The 26,583-nt window shown below is 42.7% G+C and overlaps 1 protein-coding gene across 1 annotated transcript; it reads left to right on the forward strand.

Moving 5' to 3' along the window:
* Positions 1–1,363: 1,363 nt before the first annotated feature.
* Positions 1,364–23,687, forward strand: fam81b (family with sequence similarity 81 member B). The gene is made up of 9 exons (XM_021620910.3): positions 1,364–1,428; positions 1,719–1,777; positions 3,863–4,070; positions 5,340–5,458; positions 18,297–18,426; positions 19,514–19,620; positions 21,830–21,965; positions 22,051–22,246; positions 23,272–23,687. The coding sequence occupies exons 2-9, from the start codon at positions 1,749–1,751 to the stop codon at positions 23,403–23,405; spliced, it is 1,059 nt and encodes a 352-aa protein (XP_021476585.1). The 5' UTR covers positions 1,364–1,428; positions 1,719–1,748; the 3' UTR covers positions 23,406–23,687.
* The last annotated feature ends 2,896 nt before the right edge of the window (positions 23,688–26,583 follow it).

A 26,583-nucleotide genomic window follows, 5' to 3' on the forward strand; every position in this document is an offset into this window, starting at 1 on the left:
TACATTTCTGTAGGTCATGATCCCTATAAGATGATCTGATAAACTGCTAAAGCACTCTACCTATCCACCCCTCTCACAATCCATTCATGAAGCAACTCATGACACCTGAAAGTCAAACACACCCCAAGTACTTAATCCAAACTCCACGTCTAAATGAACAACTACAAGTCACATGTAAATGTTGTTTCTCAGACTATGGACGGTGCAGGGACTTGGAGACAATAGCAGCTCAGTCCCCGTGTTTCCCTCTGTCCCTCTGGAAAATGAACCACCATCTTTAAGGAAACAGGTGGAGGTGCATTATTCATGGTCACAACTGCAACCAATCAGAGCTCACAAGCAATTCATTCAAACAGACAAATAAGCTCAGTTCCATATTACATGGCTACTGTAATTCACTGAATAGATGTACAGTACCTCCACCCTGGTAACATACATATGTATAGGGTAAATGAGAAGGGGAAAAAAATCACTCAGGAAGGTAGGTATTTTTTCAACAGAGTAATTTAGACTTGGAAAGGGGTAAATAATTCAAGAGAATGTTGAAAAAAAAAGTACAGCCCAATAAAAAAATATATTGGATTAAGAGGAGCTCTTAGACGGATTAATTTGGAGGATAGGCTAAATCAATCACAGCGCTAGTCGTCTTACTTTAATCAGCATGGAATCGATTGGAGGGCAAGGGAATGAGACACGAGGTCAGCTTTTAAATATGCACTGGGGAGTGTTGCATGTACTGGTGTTGAAACCATCTTCCACTAGACCTTTCTGCCATGGCCCAGAGGTGTTTGACTGGGTTTAGGGACGGGTTTGTATGCTAATCTAATCCCTTTCTCTATGAGATAATTATATGGGCAGAAGAAAGTTATCTTCAAATAAGAATGTTCCAATTTAATCACTTAATGTAATCACTAGCATTTCAGCTGGGGCAATTAAAATTATTTCCTCTGAGTAGATATTAACATTTGGTCTGGGAAAGGGACATTTTAAGCACAGGTTTGTAAATGTGTAATTGGCTTTTTACAGATGTTAACGAGGCTCTGCTAGAGCAGCAGTTTTCAGTGAAGGAGATTGCCATAGTTGAGCGCCAACAGACAGAATACATATCCAAATTGAATTGCTGTGAAATAAACACCCCGGAACAATCCAGCCTCAATAAAAATCCATGTTGAAAAGTATTGTTGGTCTACCACGACACAAACACTGGCAATTATCACACTCTTTAGCGAAAATGACTATACTTTAGCCACTAAAGTAATGGAGGAAGTAAAGATGCTTTGCTTGCTGAGCTCAGCACTAACACAACATCAACCCTCATTATCACGTTGCCAAGTCCACACTGGCAAACCCCATTCAGCTTTACTGCAGTAACCAAGTGAACAAAACAAACACATTATGCACAACACACTGTAGACCAGACATTGGTTTGTAAGTATCCTGCATTTTCTTTTGTTAGTTTACTTGATGAATAAAACGTAATAAAATGATATACTACAGAGGACAATGGACTTCTCAGACTGGTTAATAAGTATGATGTTACGTAAGGGAGTTGAGATAAGGCTAATGGAAATAACATGACTTGTATCTTTGTGTTTGAATTGAAGAGCAACCTCCCGTGACCCAATTTCCATTTACTGTAACAGCGAATGGAATTTGTGTTATCTGTCAAGGTGAAAGCTGTTTTGCATGCTTAACAAAATGTTCTATCTTCTTTTCAGGGAATCAGAAAACTGTTATGAAGAGGAATCATGTCACAGCCGTACGAGCCTTATGACAAGTGAGTTATACCTACAGCGCATTCGTGAAGTATTCAGACCCCTTTCCTTTCTCCACATTTTCTTATGACATTACAGGCTTGTTTTTTTATGATTAATGCAACACAAATCCTCATCAATCTACGCACAATACCCCATAATGACAAACCGAAAACAGGTTTTTAGAAATGTTTGAAAATGTAAAAACAGAAATAACACATTTACATCTGTATTCAGACCCTTTGCTATGAGACTCAAAATTGAGCTCATGTGCATTGTGTTTCCATTGATCATCCTTGAGATGTTTCTACCTGTGGTAAATTCAATTGATTAGGCATGATTTGGAAAGGCACACACCTGTCTATATAAGGTCCCACAGTTGACAATGTATGTCAGAGCAAAAACAGAGCCATGAGGTGGAAGGAATTGGCCGAAGAGCTCAGGGACAGGATTGTGTTGAGGCACAGATCTGGGGAAGGGTACCAAAACATTTCTGCAGCATTGAACGTCCCCAAGAGCACAGTGGCCTCCATCATTCTTAAATGGAAGAAGTTTGGAACCACCAAGACTCTTCTTAGAGCCGGCAACCCGGCCAAACTGAGCAATCGGGGGAGAAGGGCCTTGGTCAGGGAGGTGACGGAAGCCACTCCTCTGTAAAAGGCACATGACATCCCGCTTGGAGTTTGCCAAAAGGCACCTAAAGGACTCTCAGACCATGAAAAACAAGATTATCTGGTCTGATGAAACCAAGATTGAACTCTTTGGCGTCAATGCAAAGCGTCATGTCTGGAGGAAACCTGGCACCACCCCTACGGTGAAGCATGGTGGTGGCAGAATCATGTTGTGGGGATGTTTTCAGTGGCAGGGATTGGGAGACTAGTCAGGATTGAGGGAAAGATGAACGGAGCAAAGTATAGAGAGATCCTTGATGAAATCCGGATCCAGAGGGCTCAGGACCTCAGACTGAGCCGAAGGTTCACCTTCCAACAGGACAACGACCCTAAGCACACAGCCAAGACAACACAGGAGTAGCTTCTGGACAAGTCTCTGAATGTCCTTGATTGGCCCAGCCAGGGCCTGGACTTGAACCCGATCGAACAAAGGTGCTTCAACAAAGTACTGAAGGGTTTGAATACTTGTGTGAAAATAATGTTTTTTCATTTTTAATAAATGCAAAAAAATGCCTAAACCTGATTTTGCTTTGTCATTATAGGGTATTGTGTGTAGATTGATGATGGGGGGGAAAAATCGAATACATGTTTTAATAAGGCTGTAACGTAACAAAATGTGAAAAACAGGATGGAGTCTGAATACTTTTCCCGAAAGTGTTTCAAAACTGACCTTCAAAAAGTCTCACATTTCCTTTCATTAGCAACCCTCATTCAATCAGTGCAGTGGAGACATTGAGTTTGCACCATAGTGCGTCAGAAAACCCACAGAGACCTAGTCAATGAGAAATATGATTTGTGAAAGGCCCGAGGATACGGTAACAAACCCAGTGCCATGCAGCTTTCCCATGGATGTTTCAGATTTGACAGAGGTGTTTCTAATCCTCTTGGAGGGTAGACTGAATTTGCCTTGATTTTCTCTGCCTAGGTGCAATGTCAACCAAGTCAGATCTGTTGATATACATATCTCCATGCAATGCTACAGGGTAATCTCATTGTTTGAAGAAAGCAAGCAGCCTTACAGTTTACAGATGTAGGATCTTAATTTGAGCCAGGTTGCTACAGCAGGAAACTAATCCTGCAACAACAGGAAATGTGAATTATTATGTGGATTAGTGGATATCTTCGGTAGGGGTTGATACGTGTTTTGTTAAGGAAAATCAAGTCTGAAATGTTGAAGTGGAAATTATAAACTTCAGAAGCCTTTTTAACCTCCAATACACTACATGTTTGCATTTACTGCTGTGCAGGAAAATTCTCAGCAGCAAAACAGTGACAAAATGAAGATCATACATCTGTAGCTTCATCAGACACAGATTAATCACATTAGTAAGACACATAACTGGTCGTAGCACAATACTATGTCAAACCCAAACCAAAACGGCAGCATGCACATCAAGTGCTACCAGAGGAATCTAAATCTTCCTCCTTTTCCCCAAGGTCTGATGTCATAGAAGGCCGTCTGACCAATCAGGAGCGTACGATGAGCGTGCTGCTTGAGCAGGCGTTCAGGATCAAGGAGGAGGTGGTGGCCAGTCTGCACTTCACCCAGGGCTCTGTCCAGTCAGAGACCTCCTCTCGCAGGCTGCTGGAGAGCCACATCCACACCATCACGCACATCGTCAAACAGCTCAGCACTGACATACAGGTGGTGGCCTGTAGCATCACGTGTCTCTCTCCATTGTTGTCATCATGTAGCACACATACAGGACATATATACATGTGTTCTGTTTTCAGTTGACATGGTAACAGCCAGTATACAGCACATAGAGAACTACAAAACTGGTTCATGTAATCATGTTCATCATAATCATGACCATAACTTGTATGTGTGGTATTGCTGTACTGTGTCGATAAGTTCAATCAAAATCTAAATGCACAAGACACAAGAGCATAACAGAAAATAAATAAACAATGGAAGGAGTACATTTAATACATATGGTAGTGTAGAAAACCTGAGAGCGGTGAGTATAGGAGCGCGAGGTCAGAGTGACGAGAGAGTGTTACAGACGTAGGATCTTAATTTGATCACCCTTTGTTGCTGGGAATGCAAACCTTTAGGTGTATTTGTGTTTTAAAAAAGGCTTCTAAAGTTTGTAATTTCCACTTTCCACAAACTTGATTTGCCCTAACGTAAAATGTATCAACCCTACAAAAATGTCCAAAAATTCAAATGTCCTGTTGCTGCAGGATTGTTTTACTGCTGTAGAAAACTGGCTCAAATTAAGATCCTACATCTGTGAGTGTCTCTGTGTGAGTCTCTCTCTTTCTCTCTCTGCCAGATCAGGCTGATTTGATTATGCTGCACTGAGCAAAGCCTCACTGAATCTCATTCAGGCTCATGGCGTATTCCTCATAAGTAAGCAGAAATTTTAACGACATCCAATAAACCTCAACGACTTCTGGAACGGTTGCCAACAGGGCCACTTAAAAGAGGGATTGCGTAATAACAGTGGCGCATGAAATAGATAGATCAAATAGATCTGTGTCTGGAGTCATATTTTCCTCCACAGCAATGACCTCACAAACACAAGGGGACATGGCAAAATGTGGGTATTTATTTTGACAAAATGTTCGCCATTCACGGTTACTGCATCTGAAATGAAAACGATAAATGATGAGGTAATTAGTGTGTGTGAGAGAGCGAGAGAAGCAATAGGCAGAGCCAGGATTTTACTCCTCTACATGGAAAACGAGGTGTGATAACGTTTAATACACCTGTCGCACAGGAGCTCAATATTCTTTTGGTTTATCTGCCAGGGCACAGTCGTGTGATATAGGGTGAGTGGAGCTCAACTCATTTGAATGGTTCTGCGAGTGATTGTCCATGCAAGAGGAGAGTAAGTGCGTGAGCGATGATGATCTCTAGCAACAGGCCGATACCACCTGACAGTGCCTCGATCTGTTCTCCCCGCAGGTTCTGAAGAGTCAGATAGCCCAGCGGGACAGTGTCACCTCTGGGACCTCTTTTGCTATGCAGAGTCTGGATCACAAAAACCTGGCTGGTTTTGGTGACCTCAGGGGCAGGGTGGCCAGGTATGCATTTACCATAACTGAGTCACTGTCTCTCACACACTCACACAAACAATAACACTCATTAGTGTTATGATGGGTTGCATGAAAGTCTGTTTAATATCCATACCTGGCAAAGCAGAACTTTACAATTTGCATTATGGAAATTATATAGCTCCCATCCTTAGAAGTGTGTGTGTGTGTGTGTGTGTCCGCGCGTGCGTGTGTTGAGTGTGTTTGTGTATTTGATACTCGTCCAAGTAGAAAAAATGCTATGAAGCATCTCCCTTCATCATATTTGATTGATCATCTGGAATTCCATATCTGCTATCAAAATCTGGCAATCCAAACAGAGAGGTGTGAATATAGATTTGTAATCAGGAGGAATATATGAGTTCCAGGCTGGTCAGATGAATCTCTCTGATAGGAAATGAGGATCCGTGTGTGGGTCACAGCAGGTTAGCCCAGTCTAGAATATAGATGGCGTCATGCATGGAGGTTGGGGAGGACAGTCAAGGGAGGGAGAGAAGTGGCTGCTCAGTGCTGTGTTGATTTAGTGTCTACCAAGGTTGTCTAAAGCTCTCCAACTTGAACGATTTACCGCTTTTGGGCAATTCATTAATAATCAGGTTGTCTGCTGTTCTTGTAAACAAGTAAAACTAAGTGTAGAGTACCAGTAAAAGGTATCATGATACATTGTTGCTCTCCACATTGTGCTTTGTAACAGAGCAAAGGGGAAGCTACAGTAGGTGATGACACAATACATTTAACTGAAGCTCTGTTTGTGTTGATAAAAGGCATTGACCGTTTATTTAACTAGGCAGGTCAGTTAAGAACAAATCCTTGTTTTCAATGACAGAACAGAACGACAGATTTGTACCTTGTCAGCTCGGGGATTCGACCTTGCCTACTGGTAAAATGTACATGAGGGGGTAGTTCAGATGTACTCCAGACAGAGCAAAATTCAGTTGGTAGTACAGTAACTGTAAAAAAAAAAGGTAGGGAACCACTGGACCAGATCAATTAAAGAACCATAGAGCTATACAGTGCAGTCAGACCAGTGGTGGTCGGTGCCGTTTAACATGAAGAGAACGATAATTTTTTTAATGAGAATGACATTCTATTTCTATTACGGCATATTGGATGACTGTCAGTCATAATACATTCACCTCAGTCAATGTAACATTGATTGATTCATTCATTGATTCTTCCTGTACCCATCATGAGGTTGCTATAACCTAGCCTATGAATGAACGTTTACAACATAGGTGTACAGGTCAAGAGAAATTTGAGTGATCAAGGTGACAGACATTGACATATTCAAAACCGCCCTGCACAATCTTGCCTGCATCTAGCTGGTCTAGGGTTCTGTATCTAGCTGATCTAGGGATCTGTAGTCATTAGTCTAACAGTTGCAAACTAGAGTTTCTATTGGAGAAATTCAGATATGTTTATCCCCGTTTTTACTAGATTCATTCTCTGATCTTTTGATTGGGTGGAGAGCATGTCAGTTCATGCTGAAAGGTCTAATAGGTTGGAGGACGTACTCTGGAAGTTGTCATATTTACTGTGGAAGTAACCACAAGGCTCCTTTTGTATTGTAGTCAATGTACCCAGAGGACAATGGAAACTAGCTGTCCTAGCTGTCCTTTGGCTACACCATGGTGCTACCCTACAAAGTGCTGTTGAGGCTACTGTAGACCTTCATTGCAAAACAGTGTGATTAAATCAATTATTTGGTGACGTGAATATATTTAGTATAGTTTTATCTAAAAAAGAGAACTTTTTTATGTTTCACAATTGTTATTTTTATTAAATTCACTGAGGTGGATGGATGGTCCCTCCCTTCCTCCTCTGAGGAGCCTTCACTGAGTCAGACACTACTGTGGTGGTTGCCATGGCGCCGACAGAGATGGCCGCCTCGCTTCGTGTTCCTAGGAAACTATGCAGTTTTTTGTTTTTTTACGTGTTATTTCTTACATTAGTACCCCAGGTCATCTTAGGTTTCATTACATACAGTCGAGAAGAACTACTGAATATAAGATCAGCGTCAACTCACCATCAGTACAACCAAGAATATGATTTTCGCGAAGCGGATTCTGTGTTCTGCCTTTCAACCAGGACAACGGAATGGATCCCAGCCATCGACCCCAAAAAACGACTCCGTAAAAGAGGGAAACGAGGCGGTCTTCTGGTCAGACTCCGGAGACGGGCACATCGTGCACCACTCCCTAGCATTCTTCTCGCCAATGTCCAGTCTCTTGACAACAAGGCTGATGAAATCCGAGCAAGGGTAGCATTCCAGAGGGACATCAGAGACTGTAACGTTCTTTGCTTCACGGAAACATGGCTCACTGGAGAGACGCTATCGGAGGTGGTGCAGCCAGCGGGTTTCTCCACGCATCGCGCCGACAGAAACAAACATATTTCTGGTAAGAAGAGGGGCGGGGGCGTATGCCTTATGGCTAACGAGACGTGGTGTGATCACAGAAACATACAGGAACTCAAATCCTTCTGTTCACCTGATTTAGAATTCCTCACAATCAAATGTCGACCGCATTATCTACCAAGAGAATTCTCTTCGATTATAATCACAGCCGTATATATTCCACCCCAAGCAGACACATCGATGGCTCTGAACGAACTTTATTTGACTCTTTGCAAACTGGAATCCATACATCCTGAGGCTGCATTCATTATAGCTGTGGATTTTAACAAGGCTAGTCTGAAAACAACTCCCTAAATTGTATCAGCATATCGATTGCGCAACCAGAGCTGGAAGAACCTTGGATCATTGTTATTCTAACTTCCGCGACGCATATAAGGCCCTGCCCCGCCCTCCTTTCGGAAAAGCTGACCATGACTTCATTTTGCTAATCCCTGCCTACAGACAGAAACTAAAACAAGAAGCTCCCACGCTGAGGTCTGTCCAACGCTGGTCCGACCAAGCTGATTCCACACTCCAAGACTGCTTCCATCACGTGGACTGGGATATGTTTCGTATTGCGTCAGATAACAACATTGACGAATACGCTGATTCGGTGTGCGAGTTCATTAGAATGTGCGTTGAAGATGTCGTTCCCATAGCAACGATTAAAACATTACCTAACCAGAAACTGTGGATTGATGGCAGCATTTGCGTGAAACTGAAAGCGCGAACCACTGCTTTTAATCAGGGCAAGGTGACTGGTAACATGACCGAATACAAACAGTGCAGCTATTCCCTCCGCAAGGCTATCAAACAAGCTAAGCGTCAGTATAGAGACAAAGTAGAATCTCAATTCAACGGCTCAGACACGAGGTATGTGGCAGGGTCTACAGTCAATCACGGACTACAAGAAGAAAACCAGCCCAGTCACGGACCAGGATGTCTTGCTCCCAGGCAGACTAAATAACTTTTTTGCCCGCTTTGAGGACAATACAGTGCCACTGACACGGCCTGCAACGAAAACATGCGGACTCTCCTTCACTGCAGCCGAGGTGAGTAAAACATTTAAACGTGTCAACCCTCGCAAGGCTGCAGGCCCAGACGGCATCCCCAGCCGCGCCCTCAGAGCATGCGCAGACCAGCTGGCCGGTGTGTTTACGGACATATTCAATCAATCCCTATACCAGTCTGCTGTTCCCACATGCTTCCATGTGGGCCACCATTGTTCCTGTTCCCAAGAAAGCTAAGGTAACTGAGCTAAACGACTACCGACCCGTAGCACTCACTTCCGTCATCATGAAGTGCTTTGAGAGACTAGTCAAGGACCATATCACCTCCACCCTACCTGACACCCTAGACCCACTCCAATTTGCTTACCGCCCAAATAGGTCCACAGACGATGCAATCTCAACCACACTGCACACTGCCCTAACCCATCTGGACAAGAGGAATACCTATGTGAGAATGCTGTTCATCGACTACAGCTCGGCATTCAACACCATAATACCCTCCAAGCTCGTCATCAAGCTCGAGACCCTGGGTCTCGACCCCGCCCTGTGCAACTGGGTACTGGACTTCCTGACGGGCCGCCCCCAGGTGGTGAGGGTAGGCAACAACATCTCCACCCCGCTGATCCTCAACACTGGGGCCCCACAAGGGTGCGTTCTGAGCCCTCTTCTGTACTCCCTGTTCACCCACGACTGCGTGGCCACGCACGCCTCCAACTCAATCATCAAGTTTGCGGACGACACAACAGTGGTAGGCTTGATTACCAACAACGACGAGACGGCCTACAGGGAGGAGGTGAGGGCCCTCGGAGTGTGGTGTCAGGAAAATAACCTCACACTCAACGTCAACAAAACTAAGGAGATGATTGTGGACTTCAGGAAACAGCAGAGGGAACACCCCCCTATCCACATCGATGGAACAGTAGTGGAGAGGGTAGTAAGTTTTAAGTTCCTCGGCATACACATCACAGACAAACTGAATTGGTCCACTCAGACAGACAGCATTGTGAAGAAGGCGCAGCAGCGCCTCTTCAACCTCAGGAGGCTGAAGAAATTCGGCTTGTCACCAAAAGCACTCACAAACTTCTACAGATGCACAATCGAGAGCATCCTGGCGGGCTGTATCACCGCCTGGTACGGCAACTGCTCCGCCCACAACCGTAAGGCTCTCCAGAGGGTAGTGAGGTCTGCACAACGCATCACCGGGGGCAAACTACCTGCCCTCCAGGACACCTACACCACCCAATGTTACAGGAAGGCCATAAAGATCATCAAGGACAACAACCACCCGAGCCACTGCCTGTTCACCCCACTATCATCCAGAAGGTGAGGTCAGTACAGGTGCATCAAAGCTGGGACCGAGAGACTGAAAAACAGCTTCTATCTCAAGGCCATCAGACTGTTAAACAGCCATCACTAACATTGAGTGGCTGCTGCCAACACACTGACTCAACTCCAGCCACTTTAATAATGGGAATTGATGGGAAATGATGTAAAATATATCACTAGCCACTTTAAACAATGCTACCTAATATAATGTTTACATACCCTACATTACTCATCTCATATGTATATGTATATACTGTACTCTATATCATCTACTGCATCCTTTTGTAATACATGTATCACTAGCCACTTTAACTATGCCACTTTGTTTACATACTCATCTCATATGTATATACTGTACTCGATACCATCTACTGTATCTTGCCTATGCTGCTCTGTACCATCACTCATTCATATATCTTTATGTACATATTCTTTATCCCCTTACACTGTGTAGAAGACAGTAGTTTTGGAATTGTTAGTTAGATTACTTGTTGGTTATTACTGCATTGTCGGAACTAGAAGCACAAGCATTTCGCTACACTCGCATTAACATCTGCTAACCATGTGTATGTGACAAATAAAATTTGATTTGATTTGATTTACTGTAAAGGAGCTGCTGTGAGTCCGTTTGAGTCCGTTGTTGATTATTATCTGTCGCATGGTGAAAGACTTGGGGTTATCCATTCTGAAATGTGTATTCAAAACATGAAATATGCATATTATGAAATATGCATTTGCATATTTGAGTATTATTCTACACACTGGCTATGATTTTACTGAACTCCGCCCACAAAATACCAGAATTGGTTGGTCCGCACCGGACCAAATCTGAACCAATCGTAGACGTCTATAGTTCACACAAGTTTGGACATCAAAGTACAGCTCAGTAGAGGATAGTACAGAATAGTACAGAATAGTAGAGTGGAGTACAGTAGAGTATCGTTCAATACAATACAGTACCATAGTGTGCTCTACTGTACTAACTCTATTATCCTCTACTCTACTCTACTGTAGAGTACAGCACAGGACTGTACTGAACTTTACTGAACTTATTATTACTTTACTGAAACATAGACTTTCAGTGGCATGTATTCATGGAGGCCATCGATTTGCAAGACGCTGAATGTATCACACAGGAGAAAGCATCCGAGCAAAGGAAACAGTGCCATCTATCTGATGCTGTCTGTCCCAAACAAGTATGACAGTTTTTTCAATGTAATTGTCTGCATAATTTCCAATCCCCATATATACTTTTTGTAAATATATCTATAAATATATACACCATTCAAAGGTTTGGGCTCACTTAGAAATGTCCTTTTTTTTAAAAGAAAATAACATTTATTGTCCATTAAAATAACATCAAATTGATCAGAAATACAGTGTAGACATTGTTAATGTTGTAAATGACAATTTTTTTTTATGGAATATCTACACAGGCGTACAGAGGCCCATTATCAGCAACCATCACTCCTGTGTTCCAATACACCATTCAAAGGTTGTGTTAGCTAATTCAAGTTGATCATTTTAAAAGGCTAATTGATCATTAGAAAACCCTTTTGCAATTATGTTAGCACAGCTGAAAACTGATGCTCTGATTAAAGAAGCAATACAACTGTCCTTCTTTAGACCAGTTGAGTATCTGGAGCATCAGCAAACAAAGACCTTTCTTCTGAAATTCATCAGTCTATTCAATGCGAGAAATTGCCAAGACACTGAAGATCTCGTTCTTCTCGTGTACTACTCCATTCACAGAACAGCGCAAACTGGCACTAACCAGAATAGAAAGAGGAGTGGGAAGCCCTGTTGCACAACTGAGCAAGAGTACAATTACATTTTAGTGTCTAGTTTGAGAAACAGACACTAGTCACAACTGGCAGCTTCATTAAATAGTACCCGCAAAACACCAGTCTCAACGTCAACAGTGAAGAGGGACCCATCCGGGACCCATCCTTCAAAAAGAGCACATAGTGCCACCCACAGAACAGAAGCAGATCCATCGCACTCACCTCAATTTGTATTATATATAGCTATTAAAAAATATATATCTATTTTAAAAATCCTGTTTATCTTCATTTCCATAATTATCAATTAATATTTGTCGTAATGTAGGCAGTTTACGCAAAGGATTGTTACCTCTTAAAAGTATTGCCATTACGAACATTACAATTTTGGCCAGCAATTATTATTTTAGCAAACAATTACTGTGATTCATCCTATATTGGCCCTAACATCTTTTACTCCCTCGCAAGTTGTGGGATACATACACACACCTTCACACACACACCTTCACACACACACACACACACACACACACACACACACACACACACACACACACACACACACACACACACACACACACACACACACACACACACACACACACACACACACACATTTACAAATGCATATACAGATGCAGCTGTATGAGAAGACCTGCAAAATTGAACAAAAATGGGCAGGAATGGGGAGATTTAATTAACCATTGTCACGTCCTAGATGATGGAGGTCAGATATACTTCCCCTGAAACACCCACACATGGTCCCCCGTTGTGACCATAATCCCAAGCATCTCCATGCAGTCAGACCTTTGATGATTTTGTGCCACCAGGGCCACAATAATATGCCCCCTCTCTGAATGTCAGTGTGACCCCCTCCCCATGGGGGTTACTACAGCTAGTGTTCCCAGCACTGTCACTGCCTGGGTGGGGGAACCCCACCGGAATCCCCATCCCCACCATCAGGGGGCTTTGGCTTTGCAGGACCAACCCTGCCAGGCAGGCTTAGAATCTTGAGGGGGCGGTGCTGCTCTAGAAGGTCTCTGATTGCATTTTGGCTGCATACAGGCAGCTTACAGCAGGCCCATAAAACAGATAAGGACATCTCTTTAGTGTCTGAGTCATTCAGGTTGGTGTCTAGCGTATAGGGTTGTTGACCGTCCCATCAAGATAGGACCATAAATAAATAAATTAGATGTATCATTTATTTAAAAAACCTATCAGGGTAAATAAATAAATAAAATGTATAATTTATTTTAAAATGCAGTTCCAGCATGATTGGACAATAAATAAGTAAATGAGATGTATAATTCATTATAAAATGTATATCCCTCATCTGCACAAAATTGAAAGCTCTCTCACAACCCCCCCCCCCCCCCCAACAATACATACTGTACGTACATACCATTTTCTTTCTCACTCACTTAACGCCACACTTTCCCAAGCACCAAAAAACACACAACACCTTCCATCACAATACATCCTCACATACCCACATACTGTGCCTTCTGCCTGCTGTGTTTATCTACACCATGTTGAATTAGTACTTTTGTGTTCCAATTAGTTATATTTGAAGATTGCTTTTCTATCTATTTTTTTTGCACTATTACAATCCCTAACATGGATAGTATTGTGTGTTCCATTATTCGCCTCCTCTATGCGAACGTTGTCATTTTTAGAATAGCCATGGAGTAGTCTTTGTGTCTCTGAACATTTGGTTATCAATATACAGTTCATCGACTACGAGAGTTATGTATTTCCCTTTCAATCTATTTTCCTTGAAGATTGCTTTCAGAACTTTGCAACGTTCTGCCATTTCTTTCGGGAACTGAGCATTCCTATTTTCGTGCCAGCAAGTCTTTTACTCTGGCTTTTAACCATTATTTTATCTTTAATGAAAGCAAATTTGGCAACGATTGGGCGTTCATAACCTTGCCCTCTCTGTACGAAATGGTGTACACGTTCAAGACGGGTTTTGTTTTTGTTTTGAGATTGGTTCCCCTGTTTTACTCTCCATGTTTGGGTGTTACTTGTTTTTGTAATATTGTTGATACATTTCTCTAGTCTTATGATTTGTTTTGTGTTGTTATCCAGATTGAAGGTTATTACCAACCAGTTTGTGAAGTGCTAAAATTTAGTCTAACTTAATGATATTGAATTTTACTTTTTTATCTTGAGGTGATCTACATCTTGTTCAATCCGCCATCTTGGATCAGTCCACCTTGTCTGCTTTCTCTGACATTGTTGCCGCCTGTAGCATTTAAAACAAGGGAAGCCAGCAAGCATCTGACCTTCCTTGACAAAAATAATACAAAATTGCCCAATCAGGGTTGAGCTAAACTGAGTGAGCTCAACTGTGAATGGTCCTGGCACACCAAAAAAAAGTGTCAAGGGAAGCCAGCTTGGATTTGGTGTCACTACTATCAAATCCCATTGAGAGCATATGTCATTGACAGAGAAACTTGAATTGTTGCATCTTGTTTTGTTGTTGTCCTCTAGTGGCTAGCCAGCTATCTAAAATTGGCCCTTTCCTAAATTAGCCATGGATGGAGATAGGGATTTGGACTTGTGGTTTTACTTAATTCTCCGTACTGGCCAATGATTATAACTGCGATTCTGATCCAACCATTGATTCATACATTGTTGTGCCCCTGGCCTGAGAGGATGGAAGTTCAATATGTAGCAAGAAGTAGATGGCTAATGTTAACTAGCAAACCGTTATGCGGAGTGGAACAAGGGAACCCAAGAGCAGACTCAGATGAGGAGACGGGGATGACGTAACCAAGGTATTTATTGGAACACAGGGGGAAGATTGAGTGCAGGTCTTGGGAAGCTCGGGCGGGTTGCTGGAAACCAGGTGCTGAGGATTAGGCTGGAGCGAGAGGGGTTGAGACAGGGTAAGCAGGTCCGGAGGGGAATCCAAGGGAGTAGTAGAGTGGGGAATCCAGGACAGAGTAGCAGGATGACGAGACGTGGGACAGGAGACAGGGACCAGAGAGGGCAGAACTGTAGCGGAGAGGAAAACAGTGTCAGGCAGGGAAACAGGCACAACAGGATCTGAACAGTAACAACCGGCTCGAAACGTAGACTGACTGAGCAGAGGTTACGATCTGGCAGCGTGGAAGTGGCAGGGCTGAGTATTTGTAGAGGTCCTGATTATGGAACATGTTGCTGCTGGTGGCGATATGCTCTGACTCCAGCACACCTGTCCACACACACACACACACACACACACACACACACACACACACACACACACACACACACACACACACACACACACACACACACACACACACACACACACACACACACACACACACACACACACACACACACACACACACACACACACACACACACACACACACACACACACACAGAGAGAGGTAGAGAGTACTGCAGGAGTGGAGTTAGGCTAGCGAGCAAGATTTTTTAGCCAGGTAGCCTAGAACAACAAAAAATAAAAGAGCGTACTGAATCACAGTGATAGACCGTTTCGTCAACATGAAAGAGAGGAGGATGACATTGGTGTTTCTCTACATGTAGGGTGAGTCAACAGATAAATTTGCAGGAATGCGCAGGCACACACACGCACGCAGAAATCAGAACCATAAACAGCCACATCATATTTAGCTTACGTTGATTGGACTAAATTGTGTTTGGTATCTTTTAGTTGTCACTCTATTAGACTAAGCAGAGCTGATTTGATGTTGAAATGTTGCTGGAATAGTGGAGGCAGTTCATATTTATTTTGTGACTTGCGGTACCTCTTTGTTGTTTTAAATCAATAGTTGTTCAGTGGTCTAAAAATGGCAGAAACATTCATTTGCCTGACCATATTGTAGGTCATGTAACTAACTGTCTGTTACTATACATGCAATATGCTTTGTGGACTTCACTTGACAGAGGTTGCTATCTGGTTTTGTGATAAATCAAAGGTGTGGTTGAATTTATTCTGCCACTGTCTTATTGTCTCGGGCTTTAGGCCTATATATCACTGTCGCAAGGCATATGAATTAACAGGTTATTAACTTGCTGGTTAAATGTGTCTTGAATTCTAAATAAATCACAGACAGGGTCACCAGCTAAGGACCCCTACACATCACACCTCCTCCTCCATGCTTCACGGTGGAACTACACATGCGGAGAACATCCGTTCACTTACTCTGCGTCTCACAAAGACACGGTGGTTGGAACCAAAAATCTCAAATTATGACTCATCAGACCAAAGGACATATTTCCACCGGTCTAATGTACATTGCTTGTGTTTCTTGGCTCAAGAAAGTCTCTTCTTCGTATTAGTGTCCTTAAATAGTGGTTTCTTTGCAGAAGAAAACCATGAAGGCCTGATTCATGCAGTCTCCTCTGAACAGTTGATGTTCAGATGTGTCTGTTACTTGAACTCTGTGAAGCATTTATTTGGGCTGCAATCTCAGGTGCAGTTAATTCTAATGAACTTATCCTCTGCAGCAGAGGTAACTGGGTCTTCCTTTCCTGTGGCGGTCCTCATGAGAGCCTGTTTCATCATAGCGCTTGATGGTTTTTGCGACTGCACTTGAAGAAACCGTCAAAGTTCTTGAAATGTTCCATATTAACTGACCTTCATGTCTTAAAGTAATGATGGAGTGTTGTTTCTCTTTGCTTGTTTGAGCTATTCTTGCCATAATATGGACTTGGTCTTTTATCAAATAGGGCTATCTTCTGTATACCAAACCTACAGTACATTGTCACAACCAACTGATTGGCTCAAATGTATTAAGAAGGTAAGAAATTCCACAAATTAACTTTTAGCAATTGAAATGCATTCTAGGATGATGAAGCTCATGAAGCTGGTTGAGAGAATGCCAAGAGTGTGAAAAGCTGCCATCAAGGCAAAGGGTGGCTACTCTGAAGAATCTCAAATATGAAATACATTTTGATTTGTTTACCACTTTTTTGTTTCTACATGACTCCATGTGTGTTATTTCATAGTTTTGAGGTCTTCACTATTATTCTACTGTAGAAAATAGTACAAATAAAGAAAACCCTTGAATGAGTTGAGCCCCCAGGTGGTGAGAGTAGGCAACAACATCTCCTCCCCGCTGATCCTCAACACTGGGGCCCCACAAGGGTGCGTTCTGAGCCCTCTTCTGTACTCCCTGTTCACCCACGACTGCGTGGCCACGCACGCCTCCAACTCAATCATCAAGTTTGCGGACGTCACAACAGTGGTAGGCTTGATTACCAACAACGACGAGACGGCCTACAGGGAGGAGGTGAGGGCCCTCGGAGTGTGGTGTCAGGAAAATAACCTCACACTCAACGTCAACAAAACTAAGGAGATGATTGTGGACTTCAGGAAACAGCAGAGGGAACACCCCCCTATCCACATCGATGGAACAGTAGTGGAGAGGGTAGCAAGTTTTAAGTTCCTCGGCATACACATCACAGACAAACTGAATTGGTCCACTCACACAGACAGCATTGTGAAGAAGGCGCAGCAGCGCCTCTTCAACCTCAGGAGGCTGAAGAAATTCGGCTTGTCACCAAAAGCACTCACAAACTTCTACAGATGCACAATCGAGAGCATCCTGGCGGGCTGTATCACCGCCTGGTACGGCAACTGCTCCGCCCACAACCGTAAGGCTCTCCAGAGGGTAGTGAGGTCTGCACAACGCATCACCGGGGGCAAACTACCTGCCCTCCAGGACACCTACACCACCCGATGTCACAGGAAGGCCATAAAGATCATCAAGGACATCAACTACCCGAGCCACTGCCTGTTCACCCCGCTATCATCCAGAAGGCGAGGTCAGTACAGGTGCATCAAAGCTGGGACCGAGAGACTGAAAAACAGCTTCTATCTCAAGGCCATCAGACTGTTAAACAGCCACCACTAACATTGAGTGGCTGCTGCCAACACACTGACACTGACTCAACTCCAGCCACTTTAATAATGGGAATTGATGGGAAATGATGTAAATATATCACTAGCCACTTTAAACAATGCTACCTTATATAATGTTACTATATTGTTAGTTAGATTACTTGTTGGTTATTACTGCATTGTCGGAACTAGAAGCACAAGCATTTCGCTACACTCGCATTAACATCTGCTAACCATGTGTATGTGACAAATACAATTTGATTTGATTTGATTTGATTTGAGTAGGCGTGTCCAAACTTTTGACTTGTACTGTATAAATAACTGAATTTCTCAAAAATATAGACTCTTAGCTTTCATTTGACACCCAAACTTCCCAGAGATGGTCAAGCCAGGTGGGAGTGTATTGTACTGTAATGGTAAAGACATCTCTCTTTCCCTGTCTCACTCTCAGGTGTGATGCCAGCATTGCCAAGCTGTCAGGTGATGTGAGCGACAGGGCACAGGAGATCGCCAGGCTCCAACAGGAGGTGTCAGAGGTCAAGTCAGGTCTGGGAGAGCGACTGAGAGAGATAGACATCAAGGTTAGGGGTTCTGAACAACTGGACTGCTTTTAGGTCAGACTCAACTTGACCAAGCACTTCACAACAAGATGCATAAAGGAATCTCCCTTTCATTTTAGCTTCCTTTCCTGAAGGAACCAACATGGCCTCTCGCTGAATACATACAGTACATAGTAGGGATGACGACTGTAGCAAAAACTGGCTGGACTTTTGTGTTTGACGAAGAGTGAAAGAGGATATTACTCCAGGCCACAATTCTCTAATGAGAGTATTAGTGAATTGTGGCCTGGGGTTGACAAACACATGAAGGCTTTAGAGCCCCAAAACAGCCTCAGTTATGATTGCATCTAGCCAGTGAATTGCACATTTTGCACATGTTGATCAAGTTGGTTTTTTGCTCTACAGTATATCCACCTCACTCTCAGATAAATAAGTAGTACTGCTAGGTTTTACACAGTCAAAGGTAACACATTTCTACATAACATTTTTTTTTCTACAAATGATACATTTGTGACATCAATATATATATAAAAAAACTATTATAATAATTATTCAATACAGTCATATGAGATCTGTATGTAAAACATTTACATTTGAAATGTTTGTCACTTAGCAGATGTCCAGCTAAACAATGGAGGTATAGCGTTTATAAAAAAACCCACATCTAAAATCTATTAAAACAACAAATCTGAGAACAGTAATATTTTTCACACACATCAACACAGAATATAGCGAATATGGAATATAGCGTTTTGGAAATAAACTCTTCATGTGTATGTCACACAGGGGCCAGGTTTGAGGCTGAGTTGACTGTTTACACTGCCTGTCTGTTTGCCTGTCTATCTGTCCGTCTGTCTGTCTGCCTTCCTGTCTGTCTGGAGTGTCCATGCATACAAGGACCTTTAAATGTTTGGATCCTTTTTTAATGTACATTTGATTGGTAGATTCAAATCAAGTATTTCAAATGTGTGTGTGTGTGTGTGTGTGTGTGTGTGTGTGTGTGTGTGTGTGTGTGTGTGTGTGTGTGTGTGTGTGTGTGTGTGTGTGTGTGTGTGTGTGTGTGTGTGTGTGTGTGTGTGTGTGTGTGTGTGTGTGTGTGTGTGTGCAGCTGTCTCAGGCAGTTAGCAGACTGGAGGTGTTGCTGGTGGACCAGACCCACGGCCAGAGAAACAGCTGGACTGACCTGCACAGCCAAATCAAGCTCCTGGAGGCCAAGTGTGTCTTGTGTTCTTACAGTAACCCCATTTAACACACAACCTAGAAAATGACCTTTAAAAGCCTGTTGAGAGACAACTTAATCATACTATTTATGGGGGGAACGGGGTACGAATACTAGTACCTACGCTGTATTCTATGCCACTGAATATAACAGTACATCATGTAGTAGCACCACGAAGGAACTAGGTCAAAGCCCCTACATCAAGGAAGCTTGGTCTTACATGCTTATTTTTCATAGGCAATATAAGAGATAGCTCTCTCCTTTCCTTGTGAAATGCACTACCTTTGCAAATATAAGTGGTGAGGAAAAATCATTATTCAATGTTGAATCCACCAGTTTTACATTTTTATTTTTTTACAATAGAGACACTAAGATCTGACCCAAGCAGGTAATCCATCTGTATCTAATCCATCATGGCCTGGCCCCAGGTACAGGTAATGAATAACTTAAGCACATCATGTTGCACAGCCCTGCCCCTTCAAACCACACACAAACAAAAATACAGACACACACACACACACACACACACACACACACACACACACACACACACACACACACACACACACACACACACACACACACACACACACACACACACACACACACACTAGCAACAGTCATTGAAGTTGTAAAAAGTAAAAAATAACAATTATAATGAATGCAAGTTGTAAAATGGATAAAGATAATCCAAACTATAATCCATCAGATGGCTGAATTACAGTATAGCACAAAATATTTTACTGGCAAGGACAAATAATGAATGAAGTTCAGGCATTTTGGTGGGAATTCAGTTTTAAATTATTATTATTTTAAATTCCAGGTATTACATTTATTGTATAATGTAACTTTTCTTCTTGTAATGCGCTCAAATCCACTGAATGAACAAAACATTAGGAACACATTCCTAATATTGAGACGTACCCCCTTTTGGTAAGGACAGCCTCAATTCATCGGGGTATGGACTCTGCAAGGTGTCGAAAGCGTTCCGCAAGGATGCTGGCCCGTGGAATTGCACATATATACACTAGGTGTAGTTACATACATTGTCACGATCGTCATATGGAGAAGACCAAAGCGCAGTGTGGTTAGAATACATACTTCTTTATTGCAGGACGAACACAAAGAACACTTAAACAAAACGATAACACAACCGTGACTGCTAACGAAACACTGCGCTAACGTGCAACATAACATAGACAATTACCCACGAAATACCCAAAGAAGATGGCTGCCTGAATATGGTTCCCAATCAGAGACAAGGATAAACACCTGCCTCTAATTGAGAACCAGTCTAGGCAACCATAGACCTACATAAACACCTAGATGATAACAACCCCATAAACCTACAAAACCCCTAGACAGTATAAAAACCCTAGATGAGATAAAAACACACATCACCCTCATCACACCCTGACCTAACCAAAATATATAAAGAAAACAAAGAATACTCAGGTCAGGGCGTGACATACATGAATAAATGAATACATATTCCAGCGCATCTAATTTGTAAACGTTACAACTATGAAATCATTACTTTTTTCAATTGCGTAGAAAATGTCTCTAGACAATGTGTTAAATCGCCAACAAGCATCAGTGCTCCTATAGATGCAACGGAAAAGCCAATGTATTTCATTGAGCTCATTTCAGCCATTACCTAAGTGCATTTGACAGGTCATCACAAACGTTTCCTCGGTCATTACGTTAATGGACAAAAAAAATGGCACGAGTAAGAGTGCGAAAGAGTCGCCAGAGTAAAATGAAAGCAAACAATCCAGGGAAAAATAAGTGGCAAGGGGATTTTGCACTCCTCAAACACAGGACTTCTAATGGAGAGGCAGCATTTGAGTGCAGCAGAGTGAAGTGCTTGGCTTGCAGACCAAACAAAACAAAGAGTGTGCTGTTGCTGAGAAGGTCACTGGCATAACTACCCAAGAGAACATAGTTTAGGGTACCTCCTCCTCCCATCCAACTGCAGGGCCTGCTATAGAAACACACTCAGTTAATAAGAAGTGACACCCTAAATCTGAGATAGACTATTGAGATAGTTGTGCAACTGTTTAGGTCCATTTCTCAGTAAACCATCCTTAACCAGACTGTCAGAGGTGACTCTTGTGAGGTGTATATGATTGTTCACAATCCTCAACAATCTGTACCCAGTTGCATGTGGATATAACATCAATAACATATATATTCCACCTACAGGAGCTCTGGTGTGGTAAGGGAGGCGAGGGAGGACACAGACAGACTCAGGATGTGGACAGAGCAACAGCTAAGCAGCTCAGCACAGACACACAGACATGGCAGTGAGGTGCTACGGTCTCTACTGCAGGACAAAATGGTAGTATGTGTATATGTGTGTGTGTGTGTTAGTGTGTTTGTCAGTTTGTCTGCTGGACTATGGTAAGGCGTGTGGGTGTGTGCAGGTGGAGGCAGATGGGAGGCTCAGTGAGCAGGTCAGGCTGCTGTCAGTCCGTGTGGAGAGAGCAGAGATTCAGCTGGAACAGGAGCACCAGGCAGACAGGGTAAAGCACTCGAAGAGGAAACTCCACAGTAGGATCAGCACATTGGAGACCAGCTTCCGGGAAGAGCTGCAGCTGATCAAACAGGACTACCAGTCAGGTCGCTACTCACACCCTCACTAACACTGTCAATACCAGAGACAGGAGACCTTTACCAGGAAAAACTCTGGGTATTCGATATAACTTATATACGGTGTGGATGACTGTCACAATAGGGGTCAGCGAAGGAACGATAAATAGGACAACTGGGCAGGTGCATTAAAGACCTAGATCCAATGGCCTACATTAGCAATGAGCTCTCAGCTTGTATTTCTTTGGCAAAGTTAAATAACACACCTCACAGTTGTGTGGGCCTGTTCTGATTAAGTAGGCCTGATAAGTGCCACCTGAGCTCAGAAACTAATTGAGAATGGTGCCTTTTGGAGCAGATAGATAATGAGCACACCACTGAAGCATAGTTACAGCAGTGACAAACATCGTCTTTCATGAGACATCAGGGAAGTCAAACGTGAAATATTGATTCATTTATTGGGGTTTCCATAAACAGGGTCTAGTCAAATCGATCCACTCGATGTGACATGAAAACAACATAAAAAGAAACTGAAACAGGCCCTTCCACCAAGCCTTCAAGCATGCAGTTGGGGCGATGTTATCTATGTCCCTATCATCTCTCCGTTAATAAGTCATGGGGTGGACGTAAGCACGGCAGCCTGTTGTTGGATTGACATCTAATGCCAATTTTCTGATTCCAGTTTATAGTTAATTTCCCCAAGGAGCTGATGTTGGCTCTAAGGCCTTCGCTCTGCAGGGCTTCTGAAACCCTCGTGATAAAAGGCGAAGGGACAGCTCAGTAAATAAAACTAGCAATAAACGCAGGGATGAATCACGCCTCAGTCTCAGCTTTAATAAGGCTGCGAGGCTAGCGCTTCAGACCCCTCAATCGTTCACTCTGTCTTCAGAGGAAAGGAAGGGAAAAGAGAGGGGAGGACAGTGCATAATTGACAAGGTTCTTAATGTTCAACACACAGCAGCAGCAGTAAGGCAGAGCCTATAGGAGAGTCTGCAAGGCTGTAAGTCATGTTGTAGGGACTGACTCTCCTTATCCCCCACCTCTCTGACGGCCAGGGTTCCAGTCTATCCATGATGCCATAGACTCGCTGAGGCAGATCGGTGACACCAAAGCCCGGCTGGACAAGGAGAAGCTGCAAAAGGACATCAAACAAATCCGCAGGAAGATGGTGGAGCTGAGAGATGTGTGACGCTACAGGTCACACAGGAGTGTGGTACTGCATGGTGAAACAGACCAGTAATGAAATTTCATACTCAAAATTGTCAATGATTGTGAATGACACAGAAGTCCATGACTACTGGGATCCACATGGTATAGTAAAGTGTGCAATACATCAGGAATTATTATGGGATGCTTTCACTTTGAAATCTTTTCAAATCACTGATTTAATACCAAAAATAGTTAATCAGAAGAAATGCTTTATGTTATTATATCTCATCTGAAATAAATAAAGTTCATCATGAAAGTACAACTTAGTAATATTGACACAATCAAGCATGAGAATGTATTTCCAAATGCACCTGTCATCTCAAAATGCCAGAATGTATTGTTCATGTACTGTGTCAAGAGCTGAAGGGTATAGTATTTCATATTATTACAGCACTATATTTCAGCAAAATGCATCTCACTTCCAGCTCCTATGTCAAGGAAAAAACATTTGACTGTCGAGATGAAGCCAAACGTCTGCTCTTTCTAGTTGTTACAGTTGCCCAGTTGCGAATTGTCTCTGGAAATCGCCTGCACAAATGTCTAGCCTGCTCCAGTTGTAAATGCAACTTGTTCAGGTTTCCACTGTACATCCTGAAATGCAAGATACACAGCAGTGCTGTGCAAAAGTATTTCCCCCTTTTCAAATGTTCTCTACTTTTGCATATTTTTAATACTGAATATTCTCAGATCTTCAACCAAAACCTAGTATTAATTAGATAAAGGGAACCTGAGTGAAAAAAATAACACAACAATGACATACAGTACCAGTCAAAAGTTTGGACACACCTACTTAATTAAGGGGTTTTCTTTAGATGAAGAAATCAAAACTATTAAAAAACACATATGGAATCATGCCAAAAACGTGTTCCCTTTATCACATCAAAGTATATTTGAGATTCTTCAAAGTAGCCACCCTTTGCCTTGAGGACAGCTTTGCACACTATTGACATTCTCTCAACCAGCTTCAGTCAACTGGAATGCATTACAATTAACAAGTGTGCCTGGCTAATTTGTGGAATTTCTTTCCTTCTTAATGAGATTGAGCCAATCCGTTGTGTTGTGACAAGGTAGGGGTGGTATACAGAAGCTCTATTTGGTAAAATACCAAGTCCATATTATGGCAAGAACAGTTCAAACAAGCAAAGAGAAACAACAGTCCATCATTACTTTAAGACATGAAGGTCAGTCAATACAGAACATTTCAAGAACTTTGAATGTTTCTTCAAGTGCAGTTGCAAAAACCATCAAACGCTATGATGAAACTGGCTCTCATGAGGACCACCACAGGAAAGGAAGACCCAGAGATAACTCTGCTGCATTGGATATGTTCATTAGAGTTAACTGCACCTCAGATTGCAGACCAAATAAATGCTTCACACAGTTCAAGTAACAGACACATCTCAACATCAACTGTTCAGAGGAGACTGCGTGAATCAGACCTTCATGGTCGATTTGCTGCAGAGAAACCACAACTAAACACCAATAATTAGCAGGGACTTGCTTGTGCCAAGAAACACGAGAAATGGGCATTAGACTGGTTGGAAATGTCCAAATGTCTTTGTTAAATGCAGAGTAGGTGAATGGATGTTCTCTGCATGTGTGGTTCCCACCGTGAAACATGGAGGAGGAGGTGTGATGGTGCTTTGCTGGAGATACTGTCAGTGATTTATTTAGAATTCAAGGCACACTTAACCAGCATGGCTATCCACAGCATTATACAGCGATATACCATCCCATCTGGTTTGTGCTTAGTGGGACTATCATTTGTTTTTCAACAGGACAATGATCAAAAATACACATCCAGGCTGTGTAAGGGCTATTTGACCAAGAAGGAGAGTGATAGAGTGCTGCATCAGATGACCTGGTCTCTTCAATCACCCGACCTCAACCCAAGTGAGAAGGTTTGGGATGAGTTGGACCGCAGAGTGAAGGTAAAGCCATCAAGTGCTCAGCCATCAGAAGAGTCCAGTCTGCTAGCAAAACAGTCCTTTAGCTCAGTATTTCCTTCATCTGACATCTTTTTTGGTCTGGGGCTGTGTCACAGTATCATCGGACTGAGCTTGTCATTGCAGTCAATCTCAACGCTGTGCGTTACAGGGAAGACATCCTCCTCCTGCATGCGGTACCCTTCCTGCAGGCTCATCCTGGCATGACCCTCCGGCATGACAATGCTACCAGCCATACTGCTCGTTCTGTGCGTGATTTCCTGCAAGACAGGAAATTCAGTGTTCTGCCATGGCCAGCGTAGAGCCCGGATCTCAATCCCATTGAGCACGTCTGAGACCTGTTGGATCGGAGGGTGCGGGCTAGGGCAATTCCCCCCAGAAATGTCTGGGAACTTGCAGGTGCCTTGGTGGAGGAGTGGGGTACATCTCACAGCAATAACTGGCAAATCTGGTGCAGTCCATGAGGAGGAGGAGGAGATGCACTGCAGTACTTAATGCAGCTGGTGGCCACACCAGATACTGACTAACTTTTGATTTTGACCTCCCTTTGTTCAGGGACACATTATTCAATTTCTGCTAGTCACATGTCTGTGGAACTTGTTCATTTTATGTCTCAGTTGTTGAATCTTGTTATGTTCATACAAATATTTACACATTTGTAATTTGCTGGAAATAAATGCAGGTGACAGTGGGACATTTCTTTTTTTTGCTGAGTTTACTTTAACCAGTTTAGACAAAGGGGTCAAGGTGTTTAAATGACCATTTGACTCAAGCTACATTTTCTCAGTGTAGGTCAATTTATGCTAGTAGCATCCTAATGTGTTTTTAGCATCAAATGATGTGCAATGGGTTCTAGTTGATCAAAACTTGATGTTTGTTTACTGGATTGTAGAACTGAGTGTTTGGGGTTGGTACATGAGGATGTTGCTAGAATTACTCTGCTGGGTGTATACTAGTCGTGAGTCTCTTGACTTGGTTTCCTATTAGTGAATGCTTACATGTAAAAACCATCTCTTGTGTCATTAGCCCATCGTTTGGGGGGGTTAGTCTTCATATGCCAGTGAAAATCCAAACTTTTACATTAAGTCAATGTTATCCTGTCTGTTATCCAAACTTGTACATTAAGTCAATGTTATCCTGTCTTAACTGGCAGGCTGCTATCTGGTCCTAGCTCTCCCAGAGTTGCTTGTAGCGCCTCTAACCCTGGTGAGG

This window comes from Oncorhynchus mykiss, chromosome 11, assembly GCF_057628025.1.
Source record: "Oncorhynchus mykiss isolate SJ-2025 chromosome 11, ASM5762802v1, whole genome shotgun sequence".
NCBI classification, from domain to species: domain Eukaryota; kingdom Metazoa; phylum Chordata; class Actinopteri; order Salmoniformes; family Salmonidae; genus Oncorhynchus; species Oncorhynchus mykiss.